The 27,886-nt window shown below is 39.6% G+C and overlaps 1 protein-coding gene across 1 annotated transcript in view; it reads left to right on the top strand.

The window, feature by feature from the left end:
- Positions 1-27,886, top strand: part of nr3c2 (nuclear receptor subfamily 3, group C, member 2) — a 97,389-nt gene that overhangs the window by 27,138 nt on the left and 42,365 nt on the right. Inside the window, exon 3 of the mRNA XM_042484494.2 lies at positions 27,327-27,454. Within this exon, the coding sequence (XP_042340428.1) occupies positions 27,327-27,454 (128 nt within the window). The remainder of the gene's footprint in view (positions 1-27,326; positions 27,455-27,886) is intronic.

Below are 27,886 nucleotides of genomic sequence, written 5' to 3' on the forward strand. Positions count from 1 at the left end.
GTTTTGAAATTAGGAAAAGATTGTGGTTTGAGTTAAAATAGGTTCTATTACATTTGTCATCATGGTTACCATAATAAACAAGTGGTTCATGTGGTTAGGGTTAGGGAATGATCATGAGTGAACGTTGAGTGAAATAGGAAACAAACGGCGGTCTGTTGTGTTAAAGTCTGATGATTTTGTCACTCTATAACAATGTCACCTGACTTCCTCCTTTGCCCTAGTCAGAATTACGTCTGCCCTTGTCACTTGACCCTAAATCTTTGACATTTAGGGTCACCTGCTGCCTACCTTCTTTCTTCTCTGCTGATCTGATTCAACCTTCCCCCTGCACCACCTCTTTTATATCAAGGTCTAACACTGGCATGCTGCTGAAAGGTCCTTACCCCAACTGCTGCTCTTACACCATGTCTCTGTCAACACTCCTGCTTTCTCAGCCATCTCATCAGAGCTCCTCCGCTCCTTCACGTCTTCCCTCTTTTCCTAAACACACACACACACACACACACACACACACACACACACACACACACACACACACACACACACACACACACACACACACACACACGCACACACTGCATGCATTATCCCTGTAATCTTTCCCTCCTGCTGAGCAACTTCTTCTAATTTATGTGGATTAAAGCCATTTGTTGCAGAAAGCAAAATGTGCCGTCGTGGAGCCAAACATCAACATTAGCCTCATGCTGGAGACTTACATCTTCCATTGTATAACGGAGGCATTTAAAAAATCAATACATGTTTAGTTGAACTGTCTCTGTAAACTCATTGCACCCGAAAGCCCTTTTGTGCCCGGGTTGAACGTACAAAGCGCTATTTGAAAACTTGTTTTTGTTGTGATAGCATCAGTTGTTATTAACACGGACCAAATGCTGCGTAAATGAATCTGTCTGAGCTCCTCGCCCTCGGCCATCAATCAGAAGTAATATGCTCACTTCTGATTTAATAGGGTTAGAAAGGACGCCATAGTGCAGTACAACGCTATGATGCCAAATGTCATTCACCAAAAACTATTTGGGTCCGTTCTTGTATTCTTTGTCTTCACCTGCATCAAAACCCGACGCACAGAGAAGAGAAAGCACAGTTTGGCCATCCCTCGCAGCCACAGCTTATGAAACTGTTCCAACAGTCTTGCACCCTAGGGAGCCATACTAGTCACACCAAATCTATCCAGTGAGACAACAGTGGACTAACAGTAAGCATGGGCTGTTTCAGGTCTGTCTGTGCAGCATTAGCATGTATTCCCTTGGTGTTTGGCCAGGGTAGCAGGAGATTCAATTTCCCCGTTTCTGGTCCACTGAAATCAATTGGCGCAGTTAGAAACAGCAGAGTGTGAATGATACAGACTAATTCTCTAGGAGAGGGAGGTTAATGTGAAGTGCACAAGGTCAGTGCATTTATAAAGGTAACTTTTGCTTTGCCTGCGACTTTGTCTTCTGTTTTTTTTTCACCCTCTGTCTTTTTCTTTCTCTCACATGAACACACACACAGCCGCAGAGTCCCTCGTTGGCTTCTTTCTCCTTCACTCGTTCACTCTCCCCTTCTCCCTCTCCCTGCCTCTCTCCCCAACATAGGTGATCTCACACAGTCTCTCCAGCTCTTAAGAGTTTTCCCACTTTCACTCCCTTCCCCTCTCCTGCTCCCCTCTTCCTGCATGCTAAGGAAGTGTCTCTTCACACATCACAGGGGCTCAGCGAGAGCTGTGCTGCAATAATTGGATTATTGAGCAATCGGCAAACAAACGTAAGACACAAGGCGCCGGATCAATACAAAATGCTTGCATCATTTGAGGTGGTCAAAAGCAAGTACTAGCAGTGAATAAAGCCGTCAAACAACTTTGTGCTCAGGATTAGTGAGTTTAAGAAGAAATCGTGGCGAGACGTCAATAATTGCTTATTAGACATCAAAGGAATCCGTCCTCCGCACAGACGACTCCCCGTCCTGCTCAGTCTGGTGTATTTGGATGAATGTATGTCGCGAGGCTTAAACTGAGCCCAGCAGTGAACAACACAGTCTGTCTGTGGCCAGTGAAAAGCTTTGGGTTTCTATTGTGTATTAATGTCCAGATGGACAGTTGTGTTGTAATCTGCTGCACTTCCTGTTTACAGCCAGGTAGTGCTGTAAACTGGCTAAATATAACAGCAGCTTCGTTGAGAGGCGGTAGAAACCGAATGAGTGGAAAATGAAAAAGTTCTGGTTAAAGTTTCATAGCATTAATGCAATCAGTAATGCTGATTAAAATACATTTTCAATATTTTTTGTAGGATTTCAACAAAGTTTTATGTTTTAGTCTCCTAGAGCCCAAGGGGACTTTTTCAAATGTCTTGTTTTGTCCAACAAACAGTTTAAAACCCTAAGATTCTTTTTTTTCCTTCTGGAAGGCTAAATTTGTGTTGTTGACCAGTATATCATTAGCTTTAATCTGGGCTTCAATCTTGATTGATTAATTTTTATTATCCAACTGAACTGTTTACATGGACATCAAATAAAGTGATCCGATAAGAGGTGTGTTTACATGCCCCAAAGTATTTAATCAGAATAGAGCTTTGTTGACTTGCACAAAGCAGTTCTACCCACTGTAAATTTAATAAAACTGTTAGCCATGTTGCTTTCTGTAGCTACAAATTACAAATGTCCCCAAAGCACCTCACATGCTGACGACAGGTTGACTTTATAATTTACCGATAAACGTCTCATATGCAGGCTACTGCCACCAATAACAGCAGATGATTGTTATAACCAACAACTCAACATTGCAGCCTGTAACAACGTCACGCAAAGCTACTGTTTCACAATCAAAGAGCACTCCCTGAGCACTAGCAGAGCTAATTTTTTGTTAATTTATGAACGATTCTCTGTCAAAACCAGCAGAGGGAGGCCTATAAAACAGCTGTGCACGCATCAGCTGCATCACCTATTGTTACCCCTATGAGGGGAAAATATGTGCAGAAAGAAATATTTGATACAAACAGATAGAGAAACAATCATATTAAGGGTTTATATATTTTCCTATTGAATGGATTATCAAAGGTTCACACCATCCCTCTCAGCTTGATTGAAAATTCCTTCTGATCTGAATTTGAGTCTCTTTGTATTGAGGTGGTAACAAAAGGTATTTTTATTCTGATTGAGCTGTTACTGAATTTTAGGTTCTACGTAAATGCACCTGGCTTGATCTCTGTAACATATTATTTTGTTTACAAAGAGCAAAAATTTGCAAATCATCACATTTTAGAATCTGGAAGTGTTCGGCAATAAAATGATTAATCAATTATAAAACCCGTTGGTGGTTAATTTTCTGTAGATTGACTAGTTTATTAACTGACTAATTGATTCAGCAATTTGTGATTTACAAGGTGCCATTTAGTTAATGCACCAGCCAGAAGAAGTTTATAATAGCAGGTTAAAGTGAGCAAATTTATTTATTCACAGATCAGAACCGTTTCCTGATGTAGAAGCCAGCAAATCCCGAAAAACAAACCATTTTCCCCCTGAGATCCTCTAAAACAACAGCAAATCATGCAGTAAATAGCTTATACAGCACATTGTGCATCCAGACAATGTATGCAGTTCCACTATAAAATCAAAAATTACTTTTGAATTCACAATATGTGCACAGTTACACCAAGAGCTTTTTCTAGGTCAAGTGAATAAACATTGCCAGTCTTGCATACTTCCTTAAGCAGCAGACAACGGGCGGAAAAAAAGAAAGACTTCCTCCAAAGTTTGCCAAGGGAACCTGTTTGACTAACCCTGAACTTCTGGTGTGGAACGTAAAAGTTGAGCTCCTGCCCGCCTGTCAGGTTGTGGTGAGGGGGGTGTCGATAAAAATGTTACATCGGAATTGACATGCTGGCAGTCTTTCGAACAAAAGCCCTGCACTGTCATTCTGCTTTACTGTCTCTCTGAGCACACAGTCACCGAGACCCTCTCACTGCTTTCTTTCTTCTGCTTTCTCACCCTCTCTCCCTCTCTCTGTCTCCCCCCCCACCCCACTCTCTCCGTCTCCCTCCCCCTCACTCTTTCTCTCTCTCTCTAAAACCCTTATGACATCCTCCGGATTTAAGAGCTTAAATGTCAGTCTCATGATATCTGTGCCATTCAGATTAAGCGCCTTAAATACGATGTAAATGTTTAAATGTAGGCCAATGAGTGGGCACCATTCAATCCAATTAGGCGTAATGAAGGCAGTCTCAAGGAATCTCAAAAGCAATAATTTCTAATCATTTTCTGTGGCTTATTGACTATTACACTCCACAGACAGACAGCTGAATATATACTACCTTCATATGGAGATTTAAGACTTTTTTGTTTATAGTATGTGACTAGAATAACTTCCAGAGCTTAAGCCATCTAATACTAATGTAGTTTCAGTGTATTATGTGAGGTCTTCCCGAGTGGAAATTCAGACTGAAAACAGCTGCGCTAGTGGGTGTGTTGCTTCAGGTACTGGCTTATCAGATGGCAAAACACTGCACAACAGGTGATAATGCAGAGGAAGGATTTTATAAGGTAACATACAAAAATCAATTTATCCTTTGCCTTGAGTCTTAGCGAGGTAAACAGGGGAATTAATATGTTCATATTACAAAGTAATTTACCATGAACGTGCACAGACTGGCCAGTGAAGTGCATATGTGCTGGATAAAGTTCCATTATACTGTAGGCATGTTTACCACGGTATTTAGAAATCCCTATGGTGCGATTTTAAATACCATCGAAAATACGGAGCCTCATATTTCTATTAACTTCATACTGGAGGGGCTGTATTGAGGATGATTTTCATGCAGTGCGCATCACAGGCCCTGGAGGTTATGCTCAGGCCACACTGCAGGCGTGAGCAGTATATTTTCACATTTTACATTTTTGTTGTTGCGACTGCAGCAGAGCTACCTACTGTTATAACTACTGTATTTCCACAATTAAAAAGCACATACACAACTTATTTATGAAGTCGTGCAAGCTACTGTATTGTCAACAACACAGTCCTGCAAATGTTTCACAGTAAAATGCCTTGTGTCAACAACTGAAGGGATTCTTGCGACAGAAACGTTGTCAGAGGGCTTTTAATTTGAAACAGAAACAGGAACATATTGAATTAAACACATAAATTTGTGTTTCCTCATGCCTGTGACAGATAAAGACATCGAAACTGTCTCCAAACTGACTTTGCTTGTTTTTTAACAATGACAATTAAGATCTCATATTACGTAAAATTTGGTACAGAGTCAATTTAATTATCAAAAGACCATTTTCTCTGTCTATTTCTGCTGAAAACTACATGTCTGTGCGTCACACAGGAATATAAAAATCATCAAGACCCCATTTCTCTAGATGAGACGCGCCTGACAGTTTCAACTTAAAACTTTACTTTTCTGTGCAAATATTGTATGAATGTAGTGTGAGGAAACAAAGTCAACGATTGCGCTTCTTACTAAGAGGGTGTGAGAGAGTTTTTTTGTGTTGTTGATGCTCTGGGACTTTGTGTTTCTTTGTGCCATTTAATGCATTGTGTCTGTTAAAAATATACATCTTTTTCACAGGAAATGTACAGTTTCTGCTCATTAGATGCATACAGGCTTTTTCAAAATAAACTTAGAACACCAGTAAAACACCTCATTTTTACATTCATTTCCTTGTGCAGCAAAAGCACATGGTTATATTTTTTTAAAAAACAGAATTGTTGGGCTCATCATTCATATGGGAAGCCAACAGCAGATTTCAAGGTGAAAGCTCAGGGTTTGCTGGAAGCATCTGCCTCCCCTCCCACTCTATAGGGACTTTCTAGCTCCCTATATGAGGTTGTAAGTGGCGACATTTCAAACTGATGCCATACAGTGGTGTATCCTGTGAAAGGTGCCTTTTTTTGTTAGTGTCTGATGTCGAACTCACGGCGGTATTTGATGAGTTGGGAATGAGAATGGGCTGGACTGAGAGGTGATACATTAAGCTTCACCTGGACGGCTGCAGGAAAATGTTTCACACTGACTGGGCGATCATCTGAAGCCATGTCTTTTTTTCACAAACGTTATTTACTGAGACCGTCCTCCCAGGAAGAATGACAGCATCAGATGCTGTTTTTTAAGACATTTTAGCTGATAAATAGGAATTACATGAACAGAATCTTCGTTAATTCAGATCAGCGATCTGAGTTTGGTCTGAGTTTGAGAGAGAGAGATAGAGGGGCTGGTCACTGTCTATCTATCTGCTTCTAAACTATCTGTGTCTGTGGTGGTGGCCATACAAAAATGCAGAATCTGTAGTTTGCGCAACAGACCTGGAGCCAGCGAAAAGCTACAGGATGATACGTTTTCCATCATTCAGTGGGTTTGAGCTGAGTGATGAGCAGGGAGATCTGAGTGCTGGTAAAATGGTGGGAAGTTTACCACAGTTCATTTACACATACTGCCCACGGTGTAGTGATACAAAGTTCACTGAAAATCAGCAAATTATCCCTTTAAATATCATGGTAAAGAACACAATTTTGTAGATTTTCTCAACATGAAAGCATTCTGATTTTGCTGAATAGGATCCTATATTAGATACTAAGAAGACACGGCAACACAAACAAGATCCGGCCATGAAGAAAAAGACACGGCATATATATATCCCCTTTTTTTGTACATCCGACGGGTTAGCCAGTTGCTGATTTATTCACAACAGTAGAGGATCGTTCAGTTATGGCAGAGAGGCAGGGCTTTAGGTTTAGGCTCTGTAGGCTTCAATATTTTAAGCTATAAAACATAAAAAATATGCTTCTTTTAGATATAATTTATACATGCAAGACTATAAACTGTAGCATGTATGTGTTGGAGCAGTAGGTGTTAAATGGAAATTATGACCTCTGTTTCCCAAGGGGATTCAGTGGTGACAGATCTGTTCGGTGCAGCCTGGCACTTCTCGTGAATTTACAGTAACCAGAGTTTGTATGCTTTGGCCAGGCATCCCAGTGAAATGGGCATGCCTCGCACTGTAACATGGCTGTTATGACAGGCTTTCCTCATATAAAGCTTCTGCGGACAGACAGACCCTGGGGGCAGAGTACATAAAGAGGAGTCAGTGCCACATTGAGAGGCTGTCAATGCACTCCACAGTATATGGTGTCAGAAATCTGGATGTAGCGTGTCAGTCAGGTCTAAGGTAGAAGGTATATGCTGGATATGAGATGTGCAGACATCTTTCCACCAGGTCTTTGTATTGCTCAGAAAAACCAATTACGCTCTGTTTCCTCTTATAAAGCCACTCATTAGCACTGACGGGTTTCGCAACATGAAGCAGAACAGTGAATAGATAGAAAATGTCGAGCTACAAGCTGCTTTTCTGCTGCACAAAGCCCGTGTTTCAATAGGGAATCCTTTGTTCACTGTGTAAATCCCTGTGGCCTCCCGTTTAAGAGCTCAGTATGTCACTTGAGACTAAACTCCTGCTCACAAAAAAGTAATTAAAATATTTTTTAAAAAACCCACTCAGGTTGGACCTAGAGTGGTCTCCTTTAAGAGTGAGATCCAACTCTAGAAAAATAAAATAAAATACAACTTCACACCTTTATATTTCCTCTTCATAACAAAATCATCACCCTCATACACCTTTCAAACGAGATACTACATACGTGAAATATTTCTGCTCTCCCCCTCTCCACCTGAGATCTGCCTGCCATTTTTAAATATTTATGCCATAAGCTCAAGATATCATGTATTTACCCTAATCTTAAGAGTTTCATACACCTCAAACAATGAGATTTAGTGTATACACACGGCAGTGAGAGGAAGAGCAGCAGAGAGACACAGAGAGAGAGAGAAAGAAAGAGAGAGGGGGGAGGAGAGGAACCTCTGAATCGACAGAATTTCCCTCGCATGGAAAATGTGGGAGATATTCTGAGCCCCAGGAGTATTTGGTTGGGCGAATGTTTTATTTGAACAGGGCATCTTAGTGGCAAAGCCTGATGTTATGATTTATTAAAAGTGCAGCGTGAAGGGAATTACAAGGTGGTGGGAAACGCTACATATGTGTGTGTGTGTCTGTGTGTGTGTGTGTGTGTGTGTGTGTGTGTTTGGTGCCTACAACTGTATGTTGATGAATATATTTGTGCCCATGTGACTGTGAGCCCGAGGAAAGAGGGCAAGGACAGTTCAGTCAGATGACGAGCAGAACAAAACATTTCATTTCCATGCATACCACTGTTCTTCCTCCTTGACATACTGTAAAGTGAAGCAATATATACAAGGGCATACATAAATAGCAGGATAATTCAATTTTTAGGCTGCATGTAGCAGTTCTTTTCATTGTCAGTGAGTCTGTTGATAAATCCTTTGGTCTGTGGTCTTTCTAGAAAATAGAGAAAAATCAGATTTTTCCAATAACAATTTCCTGAAAGCCGAACAGGACATCTTCAGATTATTTGTTTTCATTCCGAGCAACAATATAAAACCCAAAGATATTTAGTACATATTTAGTACTGACACATAAGTATAGGAAAAGCAGCAAATTCTCACAAATTAGATGCAAGAACTAGATAATGTCACTTGGCGCTTAAAAAATGATTTAAATGATTTTATGATTATCAGAATAGTTAATTTTCAGTTTATAAACCATATATCATTTTATATATATCTACTTGCCAGAGTCATATCATCACAATATCATCTAGGGATGTAAGTGATATTACTTAATTATTCTAAAGATTAATGAAGGCAGTACTCACAAGGGGGGGAAACATAATTTGGTCAGTTTTGAGGTTTTGGGCTTTCTTGCTTCTATAATACTTCTTCTTTCAGACTAGCGGAAAGAAAATTTCCCAAATACATTTAGATGTTTATTCTGAATCAGATTTCTGATCTGAATATTATGCAAAAAGTGTATATTTAATAGGACAATGACTCATTTGTAGATTTAAAATATAATATTTTAGAAACACTGTAATGTACAAAAGAAGTGGCTTAATGTAAGTAATGGTGATATACGTGTGTGTGTGTGTGTGTGTGTGTGTGTGTGTGTGTGTGTGTGTGTGTGTCATTGTTCCCAGAGCTCAATATATCATCTTCAAATACCTTTTTTTTGTCTTATTAGCAATTATAGACTGACCCAAAGGGAATCAGATTCTATGATTTATTTGAACCTTTATACAACGTATTTAATATATAGTCAATTGAAAAAAAACAAAACAATTTTAGCATGGATGTGAACATATGGTGTTACTATTTTACAAAATGCTGTCAAAATTTTACCAACAGCTCTTTCTGATGCCACGCATTACACTTTGTTCACTTAACTGAACATCAGTTTGATAAACAGATTTCAAATGTATTTGCAATATTGGTTTGTTTATTCATCAGTTTTTGCCAATAAAGAAGCCTCAGTCATTAGCTGGCTACTTTACACTGTCTCACTATGATTGTTGATCAGTATTTATTTTCAATATTTTTGAAATTTTAGATATATTCGGAAGCCTCTCAGGATCAGCCGTCAGTATCTGCGGACATAAGAATGCAAATTAAATATTTTCTCTTGCTTCCTCTCTAGCCCTGTCTCACTCTGTCCTTTGTCCCCCTACTCTTTGCACTCCTCCAGTCTGCCTTACCATTGCTGACATCTATGGAATTGGCCGCCCCAAAAAGGTGACATGGACACCCGCTCTGAAAGGGCAGCCACATGCACCACTGCAAATCTTTCACCTTATTAAAAATACATCAATAGTCAGCCATACCTGTGAAGAAGCTCTCACCCGAGCCAAGGTTACGATGACTGATGTTATTTTCAACCTCTTGTTTTGAACAGGAAATGATGTTACAGGCTATAATGTGTGCTACATATAAGAGTTCAATAATAATGAGAGGGATGGGTGAGAGGTAACAACAGTTGGTAAAACCAGCCTCCTGGTTTTTATGTGCCTGTCTCTCTCCCTGACTCCCCCCCTGCTTCTCTCTGCATGACTCTGTGTGACACACACACCCACACCCACACCCACACACACACCCACACCCACACCCACACACTTTGTTTGGTGTTAAAGAGAGTCTGGGCATTGTGCAGTGATGGCCAAGACATGGTGTATGCCTTATGATAGAAATGCACAATAGACTGCACAATGCCTTATGATAGAAATGCACACAGACATGATATGCAAGCTGTAGCGGTTGAGCAGAAAAATTCAGCTCTCTGTATTCCTTTCCAAGGAAGCAGCACTAACTGACATCAGTCAGTAATTGTGTTTCCTCTTTGTTAAGGCCAATCTGGTCAGATTTCAAGGGTTGCGTGACTTTGTCTGAAATGAGAAAATTGAGACACGTCGATCAGGTTTGTCGGGTTGCGCCTGTTCAGATGACGGTGCGGGCGCAGGCTAACTTCATCACTTCAGTAAATGATATACAGTATTTGATTTCACTTTACCTGTTTGGTTGAAAACATTTTAACTGCATAAACAGCAACAACAAAGTAAAACAGCTTTGCAAACACGACACTAGATACTTCATTGTTGCTGTGAGTGCAGGTTGAATGTGCAGAGGTTACAGATTGCACCTTTTAATATTTGAGTTTCTACTCTAAAATTTTGTCTCATTATTTAGACCTCAAAACCATGGAAACATTTGTTGTTGTTATACTATGTACAACAAGCTATATCAGAAAACTATTGATATCTGTGGTGCACTGTGAGGACAGACATTGATTGTAGATACAGTGTAGATTAAAGGCTTGAATTATTCTGTGCTCAGAGTTAGATTAGCCAGGAGTTAGACTAGTCAGCAGATACGTAACGTATTCCTTCCATAGTTCACAACTGAGGTCTTTTTTTTTGCAAGAACCTAATTGCGCTACACCCCTTAGCAGGTGTTGCATTGTTCATCCAGTGGCCATCTGGGCCTGTAATCCTTTGTAGGTGAACACACTGAATTTGAAAAAGGTCATTGCACAGACACATTTAGTTTGGCCCGATATTGTGTGCGTGTTCGCACGCGGATGTCTTTGCCCTCTAACCTTTTTTTTCTTTTGCATTTTGTACCGCTTGTGTGGGTCCTTTTTTTTTTTTTCCATAAATGTTTTATTATGTTTTTTTTCAAAGTGAAACAATTTTCAATTATACTCGTAATTACAAAGTAGTTCAGTATCACATGTTTTGTACAAATATATAGACCAAATATAGAAAAAAGAAAAAAAAAACAATAACAGAAATAAAATAACCCGAAAATAAAACATAAAACAAAATAAAACAGGGCCTTTCACAAACATTACTTCTCTTTGGAGTTTAGGAGGTAATCATCACTAGATACAGTGCATGGCTGCAAGGGATTCAAAAATTGGTCAGGTCATCAGAAACATCCAAATCCTTAATAAAGTCAATAAAGGGCCTCCAAATCTTTTCAAATACATGTTGTTTTGATTTATGAATATACGTTATTCTTTCCAAAGGTAGGCTAGTTAACATCTGTTTTAACCATTGGGAAGTGCCAGGTCCATTCATATTTTTCCAATTTAAAGCAATACATCTTTTTGCTATCAATGAGCTGAAATCAATAAAGGTACTTTCTGCTTTACTAAAGTTATGTTTATCCGGATATATAGCCATTATAAATAATTTGGAATCCAGCGTGATCTGTTTTAAAATTATCTTTTCAATTACGTTTTTCACTTCTATCCAAAACGTTTTATTTGGCCACATTCCCACATGCAGTGTATTAACGCACCTTTTAAGCCACATTTTATACATATATCTGGTATGTTCCTTTATTGTACTTATTTAATTTCACAGGTGTTGTATATATACGCATTAGCCATTTGAATTGTAATATCCTTAAGCGACTATTAATTGACATTGTATGGACTTTACTGCATGCCCTTTCCCAATCCTGTTCATTGATATTGGCAGATAGGTCTTCGTTCCAAGAAATTAATTTCTTTGTTTAATTTTCTGATGTATTACATAACAACAAATTGTAAAAGTCTGAAATAATACCCTTCCTTAAAGCATTCTTTATAAACAATTTTTTCCAGTTGTGTATGAGGAACCTTATTAAGACCACCTTGATTGGTATTGACAAAACTTCTTAACTGTAAATATTTGAAGTAGTGTTTTCTGTCCAAATTAAACCTCGATTGTAGTTCCCCAAAGGACATAAAAACATCTGACTGTGGAGGGTAAAGGTTACAAATCGTTTTCAGTCCCCTTGATGCCCATATTTTAAATGTTACATCTGCCCTCCCAGGTATAAATGACTGATTACCCCAAACTGGGCTAAACTGTGACAAAAAGTTTGACTCATTCAGGTATTTTCTGACAACATTCCAGATTTTTACCATGTGTTTCAGAATCGGATTTCTGATCTGTTTAAGCATTTTTTTGCCGTGTCAGAATATAGAAATGATGGAGGAGGTAATTTTAAATTATGTGACTCCATCTCTACCCAGTGTGGATTAACTTTTCTGAAAAATAGAATGTCAGAGCCGGTTGTGTAGCCCAGTAATACCACAAAAAATTGGGGCATTTTAACCCCCCCGATCAAATGGCAAATAGAGGAGGGAGACGGAGTTTTGGTTTACCATTGTTCCAAATAAAACTGGTTACAACATGTTTTATCCATTTAAAGAAATCAGAAGGAGGAGGTAAAGTAATATTCTGGAATAGATACAACAACTTTGGTAGTATGGTCATTTTTGAGAACATTAACTCTTCCCATCACCGATATAGGCAACTTCATCCACCTGTCAACTGAATTATTAATTTCCTCTTTTATTTTTTCATAATTAATTTTAACAGTCTGCTCTATATCTGGCACTATCTGTATCCCTAAATATTCAAATTGTTCTGTTATTTTAAAATTAAAATGTGTTATTTGTGGAGCAGGATTTGCTCGTTCTGTTGTATTTAACAGTAAAATGGAGGATTTAGTATGGTTCACTTTATAGCCCGAGATAATTCAAACAACTGAATTACTTCCAACACTGCCGGGATTGAAGAGCTGAGCCTTGACAAAACAAGATCACATCATCAGCAAACAAAGAAATCTTATGTTCGGTGGGGCCTATAGTAATTCCACAAATCTGAGAGTGTGCACGAATAGCCAACGAAATGGCTCAACTGCTAAAGAAAAGAGCAGGAGAGAGAGGGCATCCCTGTCGCATAAACCTCTCTTGATTTCTATTGGCTTGGAAAAAAATTTTGTTTGTTAAAATTTCTGCTGTAGGCTTACTATAAAGTATCTTAACCCATTTTATGAAATTGTTTCCCATTCCAAATTTCTCTAGAACCTTAAAAGATAGGGGCCATTCAACCCTATCGAAGGCCTTTTCAGCATCTAGTGACAGGAGAGCCGATCTTTTCCTCTTTTTTATAATAAAGGATATTTAATACCGCCTTACATTATGGAACCCTTGTCTCCCCACTTACAAAGCCATTCTGATCTTTATTTATTATGTCAGGAAGTATTTTTTGAATCCATACTTGCTAATAATTTACAAACAATTTTAAGGTCAGAGTTGAGAAGACTGATAGGTCTCATATTCTCGCACTTGTTAGCAGGTTTACCCGGTTTTGGAAGGAGAATGATTAATGCTTGATTTAAAGTATCAGGGAGTGCATCCTTTTCAAATGTTTCTTTAAACATGTCTAGAAGTGGTATTAATAATTTATCCTTAAATTTTTGTAAATATCTGCAGAATACCGTCTGGTCCTGCTTGTTTACCTGATTTCATTCCATCAATGGCTTGTGCTATTTCCTCTTTACTTATTTCTAAGTCTAAGTTTGCTTTGGCATCGTCTGAAATGACTGGGATATTTAACCTGTTTAACGTAACATTAATGTCCTGTAAGCTACAGTTTTTTTGGCTTCATATAATTTCTGATAGTAATCCCTAAAGGCATCATTGATATCTTTTGGATTTACTATTGTTTGGCCTTTAATCAACAATTGACGTTATTGATATTTTGATTTCCAACTGTTTAATTTGCCACGCCAATAGTTTTCCTGCTCTGTCCCCTTGTTCATAAACGTTTGTTTCAGCCTTAAAAGACTGGATGCTGCTTTGAAACTTGATTGCTTCTCATATTCCGCCCTTAAAAGCAATAATTCCTTTTCGGCTTCAGGATCACTTTTTTCAAAGACTTTCTTTTGGGTATATTTTATTTTGTTTTCCAAGTGTAGTTTATCCTGCTTTGCTTTTTTAGATTTATAACCTATATAACTAATAATGTGCCTCTAAGAAATGCTTTAAAGGTATCCCACTTTGTACATGCTGATGTTTGGTTAGTATTTATTTGAAAAACTCATCTATTTGCTTCCCTATATAATTGACAAACTCCTCATCCTGCAACCATTTATGCTGAAAACGCCATCTAGGTGGATCAGTACATATCGCTTCATCCCTATAAACTAAGCGACCACGGAGCATGATCTGAAATTACAATATTGTCGTATAAACAATTTTTACCTTAGATAATAAATCAGAAGAGATTAAAAATAATCAATCCGTGAGTATGTCTGATATGTTGCAGAGTAACATGAGTAAACTTTGGTTTGTTGGTGTAATTCTCTCCAAATGTCAAGCAATTGTAAATCTTTCATGAATCTTTTATAGTTAATCTGCTGTTGTTATGAGATTGGTCTGTACCTGTAGACCTATCCCAACTCGGAGCAAGCGTATAGTTAAAGTCCCCAGCGATTAGATATTTACCCGGCAGTGTTGCAAGCAAAAGAAACAGGTCCTCATAGAACCCTGAGTCATCTGAGTTAGGGCCGTACACATTTACCAAATTTAAGTTTTCTAGCAACATGGATCCTTGAATGATCAAATATCTGCCCTCTTGTCTTTAATAACATTGTTGACACAGAATGGAACTGATTCATGTATTAGAGTCATCACTCCTCTTGACCCTGGTGAAGAAAATGCTGCTGTATATACACCACCCTGCCACCTTCTCCTAACCCTTTTTTCATCCTCCTCCACTAAATGTGTCTCTTTGCAGAAGTATAATTTTAGAGTCCATGTCCTTTAACTTCACATGACTTGCTTTACCTTTTTAAAACTCTGAAGTCCCCTGCAGTTCCATGTAACAAAATTAATATCTTTTCCATGTACCATTTTAACTGCTCAAATTAAATTTAACGAAAAGTTGAATGCTACCGCCATCCAAGTAAATGACACATAAAAATAGAACAACATTTTTCTAAGAAGCTTATAATGGCCCAACACAAGAACACGTCCCAACCGGAACAAACCCCTCCCATTCCCCACCTCTGCAGGTAACCCTCCCTCCTCTTTACACCTCCCGTTGAGTGCGTGTGGCTGTTCCACACTATGTGAGGAGCAGTCTAACTCTACTCTCTAACCAAGACAAAACCAAACAACCTCACATGCTCGCGCTTAACTGGAAGTAATTGTTTACTCTTTACCGCTCATCTATAGAGTAATTTGCATGAAAAGTCAGTCTTCATTATATAAACGTCTTACATCCTAAAGATATACGCAATAATGCCCATAGGCACCAATACAATCTCTTTGGCTTTGTGCAGACATCAAACAGATAATAAACGAAAATATAGCTTCAGTTTATGAAAACTAGTGTCCATTCTTCACTTTAACACAGTAATTTAGGATTACTCACTGCTGATACAGAAGGTCATTTCAGTCCATCATATTATTGTCTTCTCCCTTCTTCTGAATCTTGTTTATCATCACACGTGCCTCATCCGGGGACATAAAGGAATAAGTCTTCTCCTGGTATGTCACCAGTAGCTTCCCTTGGTGAGTCACGCCGTGTCTCAGTCCCAGTTTACGCAGATCTTCCCGAACAGAGTCAAACCGTTTCCGGAGCTGCTGCACACCTGCAGCAAGGTCCGGATAAATGGATCCACTGTCCTTCGTATTGAATGTCCCCTTTAGCCTTTGCTGCGTTTAATAGCCTCCTTATCCTGTAGTTGAGGAATCTCATTATCAGTAAAAGTGGCGTCTGTCTCTCTCTCCGTGGTCCGATTCGGTGCGCCCTTTCTATGAGCACCGGGTTCTGTAGAGTGATGCCCAGGACCTCCGGTAGCCACTTTTCCAAAAACTTACATGGGTCTCTTCCCTCTGTAGATTCAGCCAAATTAATAAGCCGAACATTATTTCGTCTTGAACGTGTCTCCAAGTCCATTACTTTGTCCTCCAAGGTTTTCTGCTTCGACTCCAATGTGTCAACTTTAGCCCGCAGGGTTTCAACTTCTCGCTGCTAGAAATCGCATTTTCAGCTTGTGTCACCCGCTTCGGCGCAGTCTTTAATATCCTCCCGAATGTTGTCCAAATCACTTTTAATGGCAGTAACTATGGATAGTATTGCATCCACTTTGCTGCTCTGGGATCTATCCTCACCCATTTCCACCATCGTAGTTGCGGGAGGGGTGCTATTGCTAGCGTTAGCTTTCTGGGTCTCACTTCGAAGGCCGTAGTCCGTCAGCTTTGGCTGTTTTACTTTCTCGCTGGTTTCTTGATTGACTTTAGCTACTTTAGGAGGCATTATTTCATCCCCATAGACAATGCAAACTATAATATGCGGTATAGAGTATAAATTTTTGCAAGAATATAGCACGAACAGCGGAGCGGTCAAAAACACGTCTTGTTACATGGCCGCCTTAACCGGAAGTCGTGTGGGTCCTTTTGTACTTATGAGGTCAGAATCTTAAAGTTGACCTTTCAGGAAAATAATGTCAAGTTTTACAATGAGCAGGTCTGATGCTGCTGAACAAACTGTGGTCATAATCTTGTTGGACCATTCATAGTATTTGTTCTGGGATGATGGGTGTTAACCTCCTATTCAGAAGCTCTGAATCACCATAACGGCAAAATCTTTTGTGGTGTTTAACTGAACCAATCTCTGACTAGAAAAGTGCATTCAGTAGAGTACAGATCTACGGCAGGCGGCCACCCGAGGTGATTGTGGCCACTTAAGACAATACTTGTAATTTCAGCAGACGCCTTGCAAAATGTTTCAGAAGCGTCCCAGAGGCTAAAAAAAATACACGTCATCTATTTTTGATGGAGCCAAAGCACATTGCGCAGAGCAGAGCAATGTTTACTGCTAACAGGTACTGTGTGTGAAATACAGATATTATATAGTATATAGATAATGATGAGAATGAATGTATCTTTTATAACACAGCCACAAATCACTGATCCATGTCATTCACAACTTACTGCTTATTTTTTTAGGGTAGAATCACAAATATCAAAGAAAAATGACCAAGTCAAAAAATCTGTAAGTCTACAAAATCAGGAAAGCAAAACACTTTGCCTCTAAAACTCTTCTGTATGATGACATGCAGCGGACAGAAGAAAAGCTTGCCACAGCTACAGCTGGTGGAATTGTTCCTCCCAGCTCCCTTACCGTCAAGACGGCGGTGAAGTTGACAAAACTGGGGACCGATTCATCTGGTATCATACCTTATTTAAGTGGATCATAACATATTAGGTATGCAATTATTTTGCAGATGCTATGGTTCAAAATAAGTCTAAACTTACAACGGACGTCTGAAATGGACAGTAAGGCTTGTTTTTAGCTGAGCCAATTTCCAAAAAACACTTGCAACCCCATTCAAAAGGAGTGAAAATTCAGAAAACCGTCAATAAAACAGGTTTTTCAACAACTGTGAATCACCAAAACCACAGGAGGTCCTTGAACATACAGTCCTAAATGTGTACACAAAATATTAGGCTGTTTTTGTCCAGTGGTTTGAGAGATTAGCTGCGGACGGGCGGATACACATGCATTCACAGACCAAATGGATCATCCCCGCTCGAAGATAAAAATATATTTGTAAAACATCGAATATGGAAATGGAGCTTTAACCAACTTCCTTCTTTTTCCGCCTGCTACTAAGGTTTATGTGCATATGTGCTATTTTAAACAATAAAATATGTATAACACCATGCAGGAAACTTCTGAAAACCCACATTTCTGTAGCTGTACAGTTTATGTTTCATCGGCACATTTTCGTCGATCACCTGATTGGCTCCTGATAGATGCTGTCAGCAGCAGTTTGGACTAAGTGGCTGAGTGCAGGCAAGACTTCTAGCTGGGTATACGGCTGCTCTTCTGCTGTTGAACCTGTCAGATACTATAGAGAGGCTGACTGGAGAGCAGTTCTCAGCAGTTCTTGAGCTAACATGCAGAATGTGCTGCCGTGGTGCTAACCACCTGGATCCCAGCCAACCAGGAACTTGGCTTTGGCTCTCATGCATAGCCCACTTCTTGAGGTTGTGGTTTCATACCCTGTGACTTTTGGGAACCACTAAAAAGTATACATACAATAAACACTCGGATCAGATCCACTTGGCAGCCCCACGGCTGACTTTATCTCCTCAGTATGTACATTAATGCATTATGGTTTGTGTATGCAGCATTTCCTCTTTGCACACGCTGGACTCCCCACCTGCCGTTCCTCCATGTTTGTCCCGGCAGAATTGTAAATGACTGGTGGGTGTTGAGGATGATTGCATGTGACAGCTAATGCGTAGGGTTGCTGGCAACATGTGTCAGCGCCAGTGTACATTAACCTACATTCAGAGTGAGGCCTTTTTGAATCACAGAGGGAAGGAAAAGGTCGCCTTTTGAATAAGATATTTTTTGGCATGATTAATTTTTCTGGACCCACAAGCTTTGTTCTTTAAAAAAAATGCAAAAAAAGAGAATTTAAATGGCAACGTTTAGTTTGTAGTATACTGTAATCCTATTGACTCCTATTGTCCCTTCTTGCACTTAACAAGGCCAGGGTAAACAGGAGTTGACCATGCTAAGTTTTGCTAGAAAGAGGAGAACAGAGGTAAGGAGTATGTGGCGTGGAGGTGGCTCGGGTCAGGGCTGATCCCTTTAAGATAATCTCCCTCTCCAGGGATTTGTTTTTCTCATTTGTCCCAGGGCCTCTAAGCTGAGTTTGGAGGTCACCTGCTGTACAGACAACAGAACCAAAACCTGGAAAGAGACACACTCTTAAGAAGCCAGGTATTGCGTGGAGTCGAAGGGAGAAAGCAGAGTAAGCAGTAAATAGAGTTGAAACCACATCAGGGGAGGCCAGGTCTAGAGTTCATCCATGCCACTGAAATCAAAGGATTTGGGTCAATAACAAAACCAGTTTTAGCAGCGTAGCTTTGAAGTGGTCCATTTGTGTTTATGTTCCTGGCAGTAAGACAGATTAGTGAAAATTTTGAGCCACGTTTCACAAAGGTGGTTAAAAACAGGCTCCTTTCTGTGTGTTTAGTTAGATTTAAGCCAACTACCGTGCTTATTTATGCTGTTATCATGTAGGTTTATGTTCAGGAGAAAAATTTGATTCAAGCTGGTATTTCATGTTTCTTCATGTGTAGAACATTGTTTTCATCACTGGCCTCTTGTTTGCATTATTTCTCAATTTCCCATGCCTTGAAATCAACCTGATGCCCAGCAATGTATTTCTCAACATGTCAGCTGTTTTGTGGCTTTTTCTCTCTGCAGCAAAAAAGATCTTGGAAACTTGGTGCTAAAAACAGAAACTTTGGGGATCAGTAACAGATCAGTGTGAGGAGCACATGAGAACCTAACTGCTTTAAGGCAGTAAAGACACTTTTGTCACAGCCAATCAAAACAGCGCTGCAGGACTTGCTGAATAGATCAGTCGAGGCTGCTACAGAGCTGCAAAAATGAATAGCAGGATTGTTTTCATGGAGATGAATTAAGCATAGTAAATTGTGTCATTTTGTAGTGCAATATTTCCAAGTTACATGCAATTTTTTGGGTTGTTGTTTTGCATTACACTACATTTTACAGGTGTTTTGTCCATTTCTAGCTCGGTAAAATGTTTCTCTAAATGGAGAACATTTTTGAGGTACCCAAGTTAATGTGTGTGGGATTTACACCTCTTTACACGCCTTCTCAGCCTTGTACAGATACATTATTTCTAAGGCTCAGATGCAAGATCCATCTAAATTGAGTTCCTAGCAGTATTGGAGATCTTTGGCCTGGTTCATGCTTTGTGTGTAAATGAATCCTGTGCAATGCATATGGTCAGAAACAAACGAGTGGGTGTGTTGACCCCATAAACTGTATATAGGAACTGTTTATTTTGCTTGTTGCCGCATTATGCAAAAAAAAAAAAAAAAAAAAATTTTAATACAGTTGCCCTTAAGTTTTTATGTGCAGTTTGAAAAGTAAAAAAAAAACTTGCATAACAGAATTCATTAACAGCATGTTAGCATTCACACACAGTTTAAGTATGTTGTGCTACACAGAAACTATGAACGTAGCTCTGGGCACTCAGTGGCATCCCATGCCTAATTTTATGCTGCATGGATGTGATCGGTCCCTCGCTGCCCTCGACAGGCATGAATTACGGGAGTTTCCAGCCACTATAATCCTTCCCACCAGATAATAACACCCTGCCACATCTCCCTGAGATTCATGCCTGCATGCTTTGCAACTTAGCCAAAATATCTCAGGTGATTAATTTCATTCACTGTGTGTGACAGTAATTAGGTGAAGTAAAAATGGTCAAACAGTTCTGGTTAGTTAAAAAGTAGCTGAGTTACACTCCTGCTGCCCTAAACCTACCCACCGTGTCCATGAGACCCTGTGGTTGCACACTAAAGAAAAGGTGAAAGAGGTGAAGAGCGGCTGTGGATTTGGTTTATGGAATTTGAAGTCAGGCACAGCTTCAGACATGTTGAGTACAAACTGGATACTGCGTGTAGATCATGAGATACTCTTGTCTGTTTCCGCCCATAGACAAAGCCTCTATCAACCTCCTACAGAGTGAGTGAGTGCATTTCTTTGACTTGTCTCATTTCTTTGTTTACACTCAAAACAGTGGATTTATAGGAGACAGATAATCATGATTTGCTGTTATGGAGAAGGTCACTTAAAGTTTGTAGGCATAAGCCTTGGAGGGAAGACAACACAACAGCTTGGAAATTAAAACAGGGAATGCAATCACAGCCGGGATACCAGATTCCCTCAGAAAGTAAATTTGCCATTTCTGCGATGAAATGCTTTTTATTTGATAGTGAAATCACCTCATTTACCCTCTATTTCAAGTCTGTATCTATTGAAGGGAAGACCAGGGTTGGTTTGCACACTTTTTACTCTTTTACATATTTCACTGGCATAATCAATCTTAGTGATCATTAATGCTCAACCTTACGTAGGGAGACAGAGATAGACAGAGCTTTCTGTCTGTACTCTGTGGTAATTTCATCCGTATTTGTGCACATTTTCTGAGAGCTTAGTTATGAACAAAGCTGAGCAATACCACCAGAGATCGTGGAGGCAGTGTAGCGTAGCTCAAGCAAGACACAACCGTACGAGTACTACATAATAATATTTAGTACTATGAGGTAAAATTACAATGCTGCCTCCATTTAAAGGACCATTATTACAACCTTCTCTGCTGTCCCCTTTGTTTGTTCTTGTTGAAACCTTTTGACACCGCCTGCCATTTTTTGGTGGCATCTGTGCTAACATAGATGAAGCATGGAAGTATGAGAACAGTGACATTTGAAATGGACGTTATCTATTTTCATACGTAAAGGAAATATAAATGAGCCTTTAGATGTTCTAACCAGCAGCTAATGAAAAGTTAAGGTCTGAGGTATTAATAACTAAGTTTCTTATAATATTAGGTCATTTTCTATCATTTGGCTCAATGTTAAAATGCTAGTATTACAAAAAATGAAAATTATTTTGATGTTAAATTTATCTTTCTGCGACTTTCTAAGGACCAGGAAATATCTGTGCGTCAATCAACCCCAGTCTCCCCTGTTTTACGAGAAAAATAGCACAATTATGATTTTGAAAACAGAAAATGACCCCCATAAATAACACTTGAAGGTTTTGGTTCTTTTCTTAACAATGAGAGGCAGCCACTCAGAGTAGATTATACTGTAACCTTAACAGAAGTGTAACACAAGCCCGACAAAGAGGAAATCTCATATTTCTGTATGCTCAGGTACTCTGCCCAATGCCAGGGTCACCTTCACCAGGAAAAATAAATCCCTGGTGGCTCTCTAACACTACCCATAAGACCTCTCTCCCTTTGAGAGGCGGTGAGTGGGTGTCAACCTAATGTTTATACTGTCTGCTCATGGTTATGTAAGCCATTTTGTCCTCTCTTTCTCTTCCTCTCCCTCTTCATCTCCCTCCGCTTGTTTAAACCAATCTACCTTTACCTTTTTCCAACATGCCAAGTTGTGTGTTACATAAATATTCTTTGAACAGGCCTAGCTTAAGGTTTTTCAGCATGCCAAGGTGTGTATTACATAAATATTGTAGGGCCAGACTGTAGAGACGTACTGTACCGTGAAAGCTGTGCTTTTTTTTTTTTTTTTTTTGCAGAGTCAAGGATGCTTCTCTTTCATGAGGGGTAGGTTCAGGGAGGCTGTGGTACTTGTCTGAACTATCCGTGTGATAACAGCCTCTAGAATGAGCGAGTCGGTGTGTCTGCTCAAACACACACACACACAAATTTATCTTTACAGTGGGCGGCCGGATCCACAGCAGTGTAAATACAGTACAGTACAGTGCAGGAGTGTGTATGTGTTTGTGATTGACCGTGTAACATGCATGAGGAGGACATTGTTTTTCTATACAACAGAACTCTGTCTGTGGCTCAGCTGCTTGTTTACTGACTCTGCCATGCTAATGTACTTATGTGGGTCACAGGGTTCATTCTCACCACGTGGGTCCTCCATCATATAGCCATCTCACGGCCCATTATTCACCCATAATGATGTTATCTTGATAACCTCAGAATAACCACAGGCCCCCATGACTTCCCTTGTATCTCTAATTTGTCATTTTCCTCAACTTCATGCTTGGTTTCTATGGAAACTAATTGTTCTAGTTATGGCAAGCTCGCATGACTTCTGACCTTTTCTTGTGACCCATATTGACTCTTTTATGAGTAATGTCGATTACCAACTCCGACTTGAGAAAAACTATCTTAAAAAAAAAAAAAAAAAGGGAAGAGGAAGATTGCTTTAAATGACCCCTGTGATTATCAAGTGCAATATTTCCAGATTCTGATGAATCTCTGGCGGTCGTTTCTGGTGTTGCTGATTTAGCATTCCTTCCACAGCTGAGAGAGGGTGGAGAAATGTGAACCATTTGGAGAATGCTCCCAGTGTGACATCCGAATTACTTGTAGAAAAAGCATGAGGCCAATTTTGAGCCCAAACATCTGTCCTGTGGTTTGGTCCTCACACATTTTAGTGGGCACAGTGGGCTTCGTCTGGTTTCAAGCTCTCACATTTATTTTCTTTTGTCGTTTCATTAATATCTTAAGCAGCGTGTCGGTCTGAGAAGCAGCGAAGAGGGCAACGAGCGTTAGCGAGAGATACAAATTTCTGCTTGCACATTTTGGTGGGAAGAAACAGGCGCTGTGCACTCGCACACTCATCTGTATCCTCATGGGAAATAAACAGCAACTAAATCAGTTGTTAGCTTTGTGTGTTATCTTTAAAGATGAAAGGACACTGAAAACAATGAAACCGCTGCCCTGGGGTTTCTGTAGGAAGAGAAAAAAGCAACAACTGGAGCGAAGAATGAGACCTTTGATCCGTGCAGTCAGTCCCATTGAGTTAGTCTGAGATTGTACCCAGAAATAGAGAAGACAGGGGTCAAGAAAAAAAGGCCCAGTTCACAGAAGTAGCCTGAACACAACTGCAGAACTTTTGTGAACATTATTTCCGCGATATTGTGATGGATTATTTAAGATTTTTTTCTCAAAAAAAGAAAAAATGTCTTGTCTTTAAGGATTAAGCAGAACATTTGTTGTGTGATATGCTGTAGTTGCCTAAAATACACATCTAGTAAGTTAACGTGTTCTCTGCAAATTTGCTTCTCCTGTTTTCTGGCTTTGTGTTTTCAGCATGAGATGAAGGTTGACACGAGGTCTTGCATGCAGGAATTAACGGTCTGAACTGCCGGCCTTCACAACAACGTTGCTTCCAGTGGTACATCATCATTTAAACCTTCACTGAAACAGACAAAAATTACAACCTCAGAATATTTTAAGCTCTGAAAATGACAAGCTGAACAAAAAGGAAATGTATTTGTCGTGTCGTTGTGGTCTGGTGGTCAAAGGCACGCACCACTCAACCACAACATCCTAATTTTGATTCTGACTGGAGACCTTTGTTGCACGTCATTCTCTTATTCTCTCAAGCTCCTTCCATTATTATTCTTGCACATGACAAACTGTAGGCTAGCGTCTCTGCTCAAACAGCCCGATTTGGGAACGTCGGGTAGCTTGTGTTTAGTTTTGGGCTACTGGCAGCCGTTGGTGCACAGTCACTGCAGCCTGGCCCGTCTGCTCTGGTTTCATAAGCAGAGAGAGTGAATGACCTATATACTTCTCTGAGGGAGGGGAAGTCACCTTGTTGGTAGACCAGCAGGCAGGCAGCCTGGCACGCAGCGACAATGTTTTAATGTGCGGCACTATGAAAGGGTGGACCACTGACTGCATATTAGAAGCGTACTTTAGAGGGGCGGCTTGAATTCTGCTTGTGTTGTTCTTGACTTTAAACTTTCTGAGGCTGTTTCTCTCGCCGTGGATTGCTTTTCTTCGAACAGTGTTTGGTAACGGTGTGAAAAGGCCGATGTATGGGGAGGGGCGATATTCAGCAGATTAACATGCTGAAAAACACATCTTGACATGGATTGGATTTGTGCATGCACACATACACACACTCGCACTCACATTAGCTGAAACCATGGGGCCCCGTGCCAGAAAGATCTAGTCAGACAAACACCTCACCAGAGACTCCTCTAAGCGTCCTAACAAATTGAATGTGTGTGTAGATGGACAAGAGGGAATTAGATCAGTGGTCCTGATTGTATCTGAGTGTGCTGTTGCTGTACCCCTTTCCAGCTAGTCCCCTGGAGGAAATGTGTGTGCATGAGAGAGCGTGTGAGGTAGAGAGACGGAGAGAGAGAGAGAGTGCTTGGCAGCTGGTCTGATGAAGGATGTAAGGAGAATGTTAACCAGACAATCACCTTGCATGTTATTGATTGAGATGGGAGAGAGGTAATTAGAACAGAAAAGAAGGGGAAGCTGAGGCCACTTTTAATGTTTTGATACAAGGTGTTCTCTCTTTGTACCCATCTACGTGTCTTGTTCTTTGTGTGTGTGTGTGTGTGCGTGTGAGCGCACATGAAGGGAAACGTTTTATCGAAAATTATACAGTATATCCTCATTTTGTGTAGACCCACACGTAACCTTAAATGCAGGAAGCTTTTAATCTACTCAAAATGTAAATGTGTGTTGAATTTTTTATCACATGTGAGAGCCAACTGATTCAGTGTCATTCCATTAATAAGTAGCATGAATAAGTAGCATACCCTAATATAATGGGCCCATTCCAATTTCACTCACATCATTCAGCCTCGTGCACGCACGGAGCCTCATCCATAGAGTATTGCTTGCTCTGCAAACTGATGAAACCATGTCATGTTTCATACCGCCCAGCACTGGGTGGCCTGTTCAAAATCTAAATCTGCCTGTCGCCCTCCCTCTATCTTTTGCCTTACATCTCCATTTAGCAGAGCCTGGCTTGAGAAATAGACTCAATCTTAATGTCCCTGGATATATGCATTGAACATAAATGCTTAAAAGACTTAATAAATGGCTTAGCATCAAATCTAGATATAGTATACTGACTAAAGTCTAATGCATACTGGATTTTTGGTGTCAATGCCAAAATTCAAGTTTTAAAATATCTAAATCAAAAATATTCTTTTTCATAAATGCCAAACATAAACACACTTTTTTTATAATGTTACCATAATTTTAGCTATCAATATAATTGTGACAACAAATTTTATAGTTTAATAAATAAACTTAAAAATGACTTTTTGGGGCTCTTATATAAACAATGCAAGAGCTAAAATCACTGATCAATGATCAAAATAGTTGCAAATTAATTTTCTGTCTATCAACTACTATATTAATTGTTCCAGCGCTAAACTATGTCATGTAATTTCTGTACGGCAATTTCTTGTTATTTATTGGCCGAGGCATATGTCAATACTGATATGCAGTATCAGGGGAAGCTATATTGTCGATGATAATTTCCCACTGATATATGAGATGAGCGCTAATACTGACACTGTACAGCTGCTCTTCAATCTGTATTAATAAACAGAATTTATCAGTGACATTATGAATATCTTACCAACCTAAATTTGCTCATACGGCAGTTTTGACTAAACATCAACTGACAAAGTACAGTCAGTGGCATCTGATCAGAGGTTTAAACAACCAATCAGCCAAAAGCCCAGTACCTTTCACTGGTCATACAGTACTTAAATCGGTCAAACAAATCAGAGGTAAGCCCAAGTGAAAAGGGAAATGCATGCACTTTATTTTATTTTTTTTAAAGTAATCATTATTGCATTTATAATAATCAAGGTAAATCTGACAATTTTTTTATTTTGTGTGCACTGTGAGGGTTTTGTCAGTTCTTCAAACACAGTAGTAAACTGCCTTTTCTGTTAATAGATTATCTTTAGACACACATCAGTCATTACTTTTGACCTTTGGCACATATTACCACGACCCACATGGGTTCATTTGCAGGGAGAGGTTAACTGTAACTGACTGTGACTAATTCTGCCATTTAGTGCTGCATGACAGAGTAAAAAGAACACATTGTACATGCTGAGCTTCAATGTTCATGCAATTGTAGAAATCAGTCAGTAGTGAAAGCTGTAAATGATGCCAAAGTAAACAATGCCTTGGATCAGAATTGCAGCACACTGTCATGTACGCCATTGCCTGTCGGTTGTTGCTCGGAGTAAATAACGACAACATGACATGCTATGTCTGTAAAAATCTCCCCTTTGATTTCTGACCCTGAACTAATTACACAGTTTACACCACTACACAGTCAAATACTTGATCCATCACGGTTTGCATTATTGTTTTCCAATACATCAGACTTTTAATGCCAGAGAACAGGACAAGTATTTTGGATCCTACTTAAATTTGACATCCTGCTCTGTGTCTCTCTGCTTATTGAATTTAAATAATCTCCTCTATAAATCTGTCACTGTCATCTCTGTAAGTCTGGTGAAGTTATAAATCACATGAGTGCAAAGCCCTCTTCTCTTGGCTGGCAGACATCTTTATGGCTAGCCACATTGTGCTGCTACTGTACGGTGGGTCATAAAACCCAAGAATGTTTCACAATGTGTATCAGGCAATAACACTGTAAGGAAGGGGACAGACTGCCCCGGCTTTGTTGTTGACTTTTGAAAATTCTTTGGTGATTTATGTCTAGTCTGAAAACTCTTGTGTATGTGTGTGTTTGTGTCCTTTCAGCTCGCCACTGAGACAACCGTCCTCAACGGCCAAAGTGTGCCTGGTTTGTGGAGACGAGGCATCAGGATGCCACTATGGTGTCGTGACATGTGGAAGCTGCAAAGTCTTCTTCAAAAGAGCTGTGGAAGGTATGGCATTGACTCGTGTTCATACAAGATGTAGGTCTTTTCTGGGATGTCTGAGAGAGGTTAACAAACTACAACTTAAAGGTAGAACTATGAAGGATGTTGGTCGCTGTTTGTAAACACACTCACCAGCTAAAATGAAAGTTAAATCCAATTCCAGATTCACTCTCCTTTGGCATTTCACTTCCCTGTATTTGTGTGGTCTGTTGCTTATGGTCTGGCATCTGATTGGTACCTTTTTATAAAACCCAGACCTCACCTAAGTGCCAAGGGATACACGTCAACATTGCAATCAGAAAAAAAAAAGAAAATACAGGCAGAAGAAGAGTCACGGCAGAAAAATACACACACTTGAAGTGGGTCATAAGTGATGATTGAGAGGGATTAGTTCTGTATGTGTCTATATATTGTTTTGGGTTTGTTTATTTTTTTTAG

This window comes from Plectropomus leopardus, chromosome 3, assembly GCF_026936395.1.
Source record: "Plectropomus leopardus strain MGB_pleo_1.0 chromosome 3, ASM2693639v1, whole genome shotgun sequence".
NCBI classification, from domain to species: domain Eukaryota; kingdom Metazoa; phylum Chordata; class Actinopteri; order Perciformes; family Serranidae; genus Plectropomus; species Plectropomus leopardus.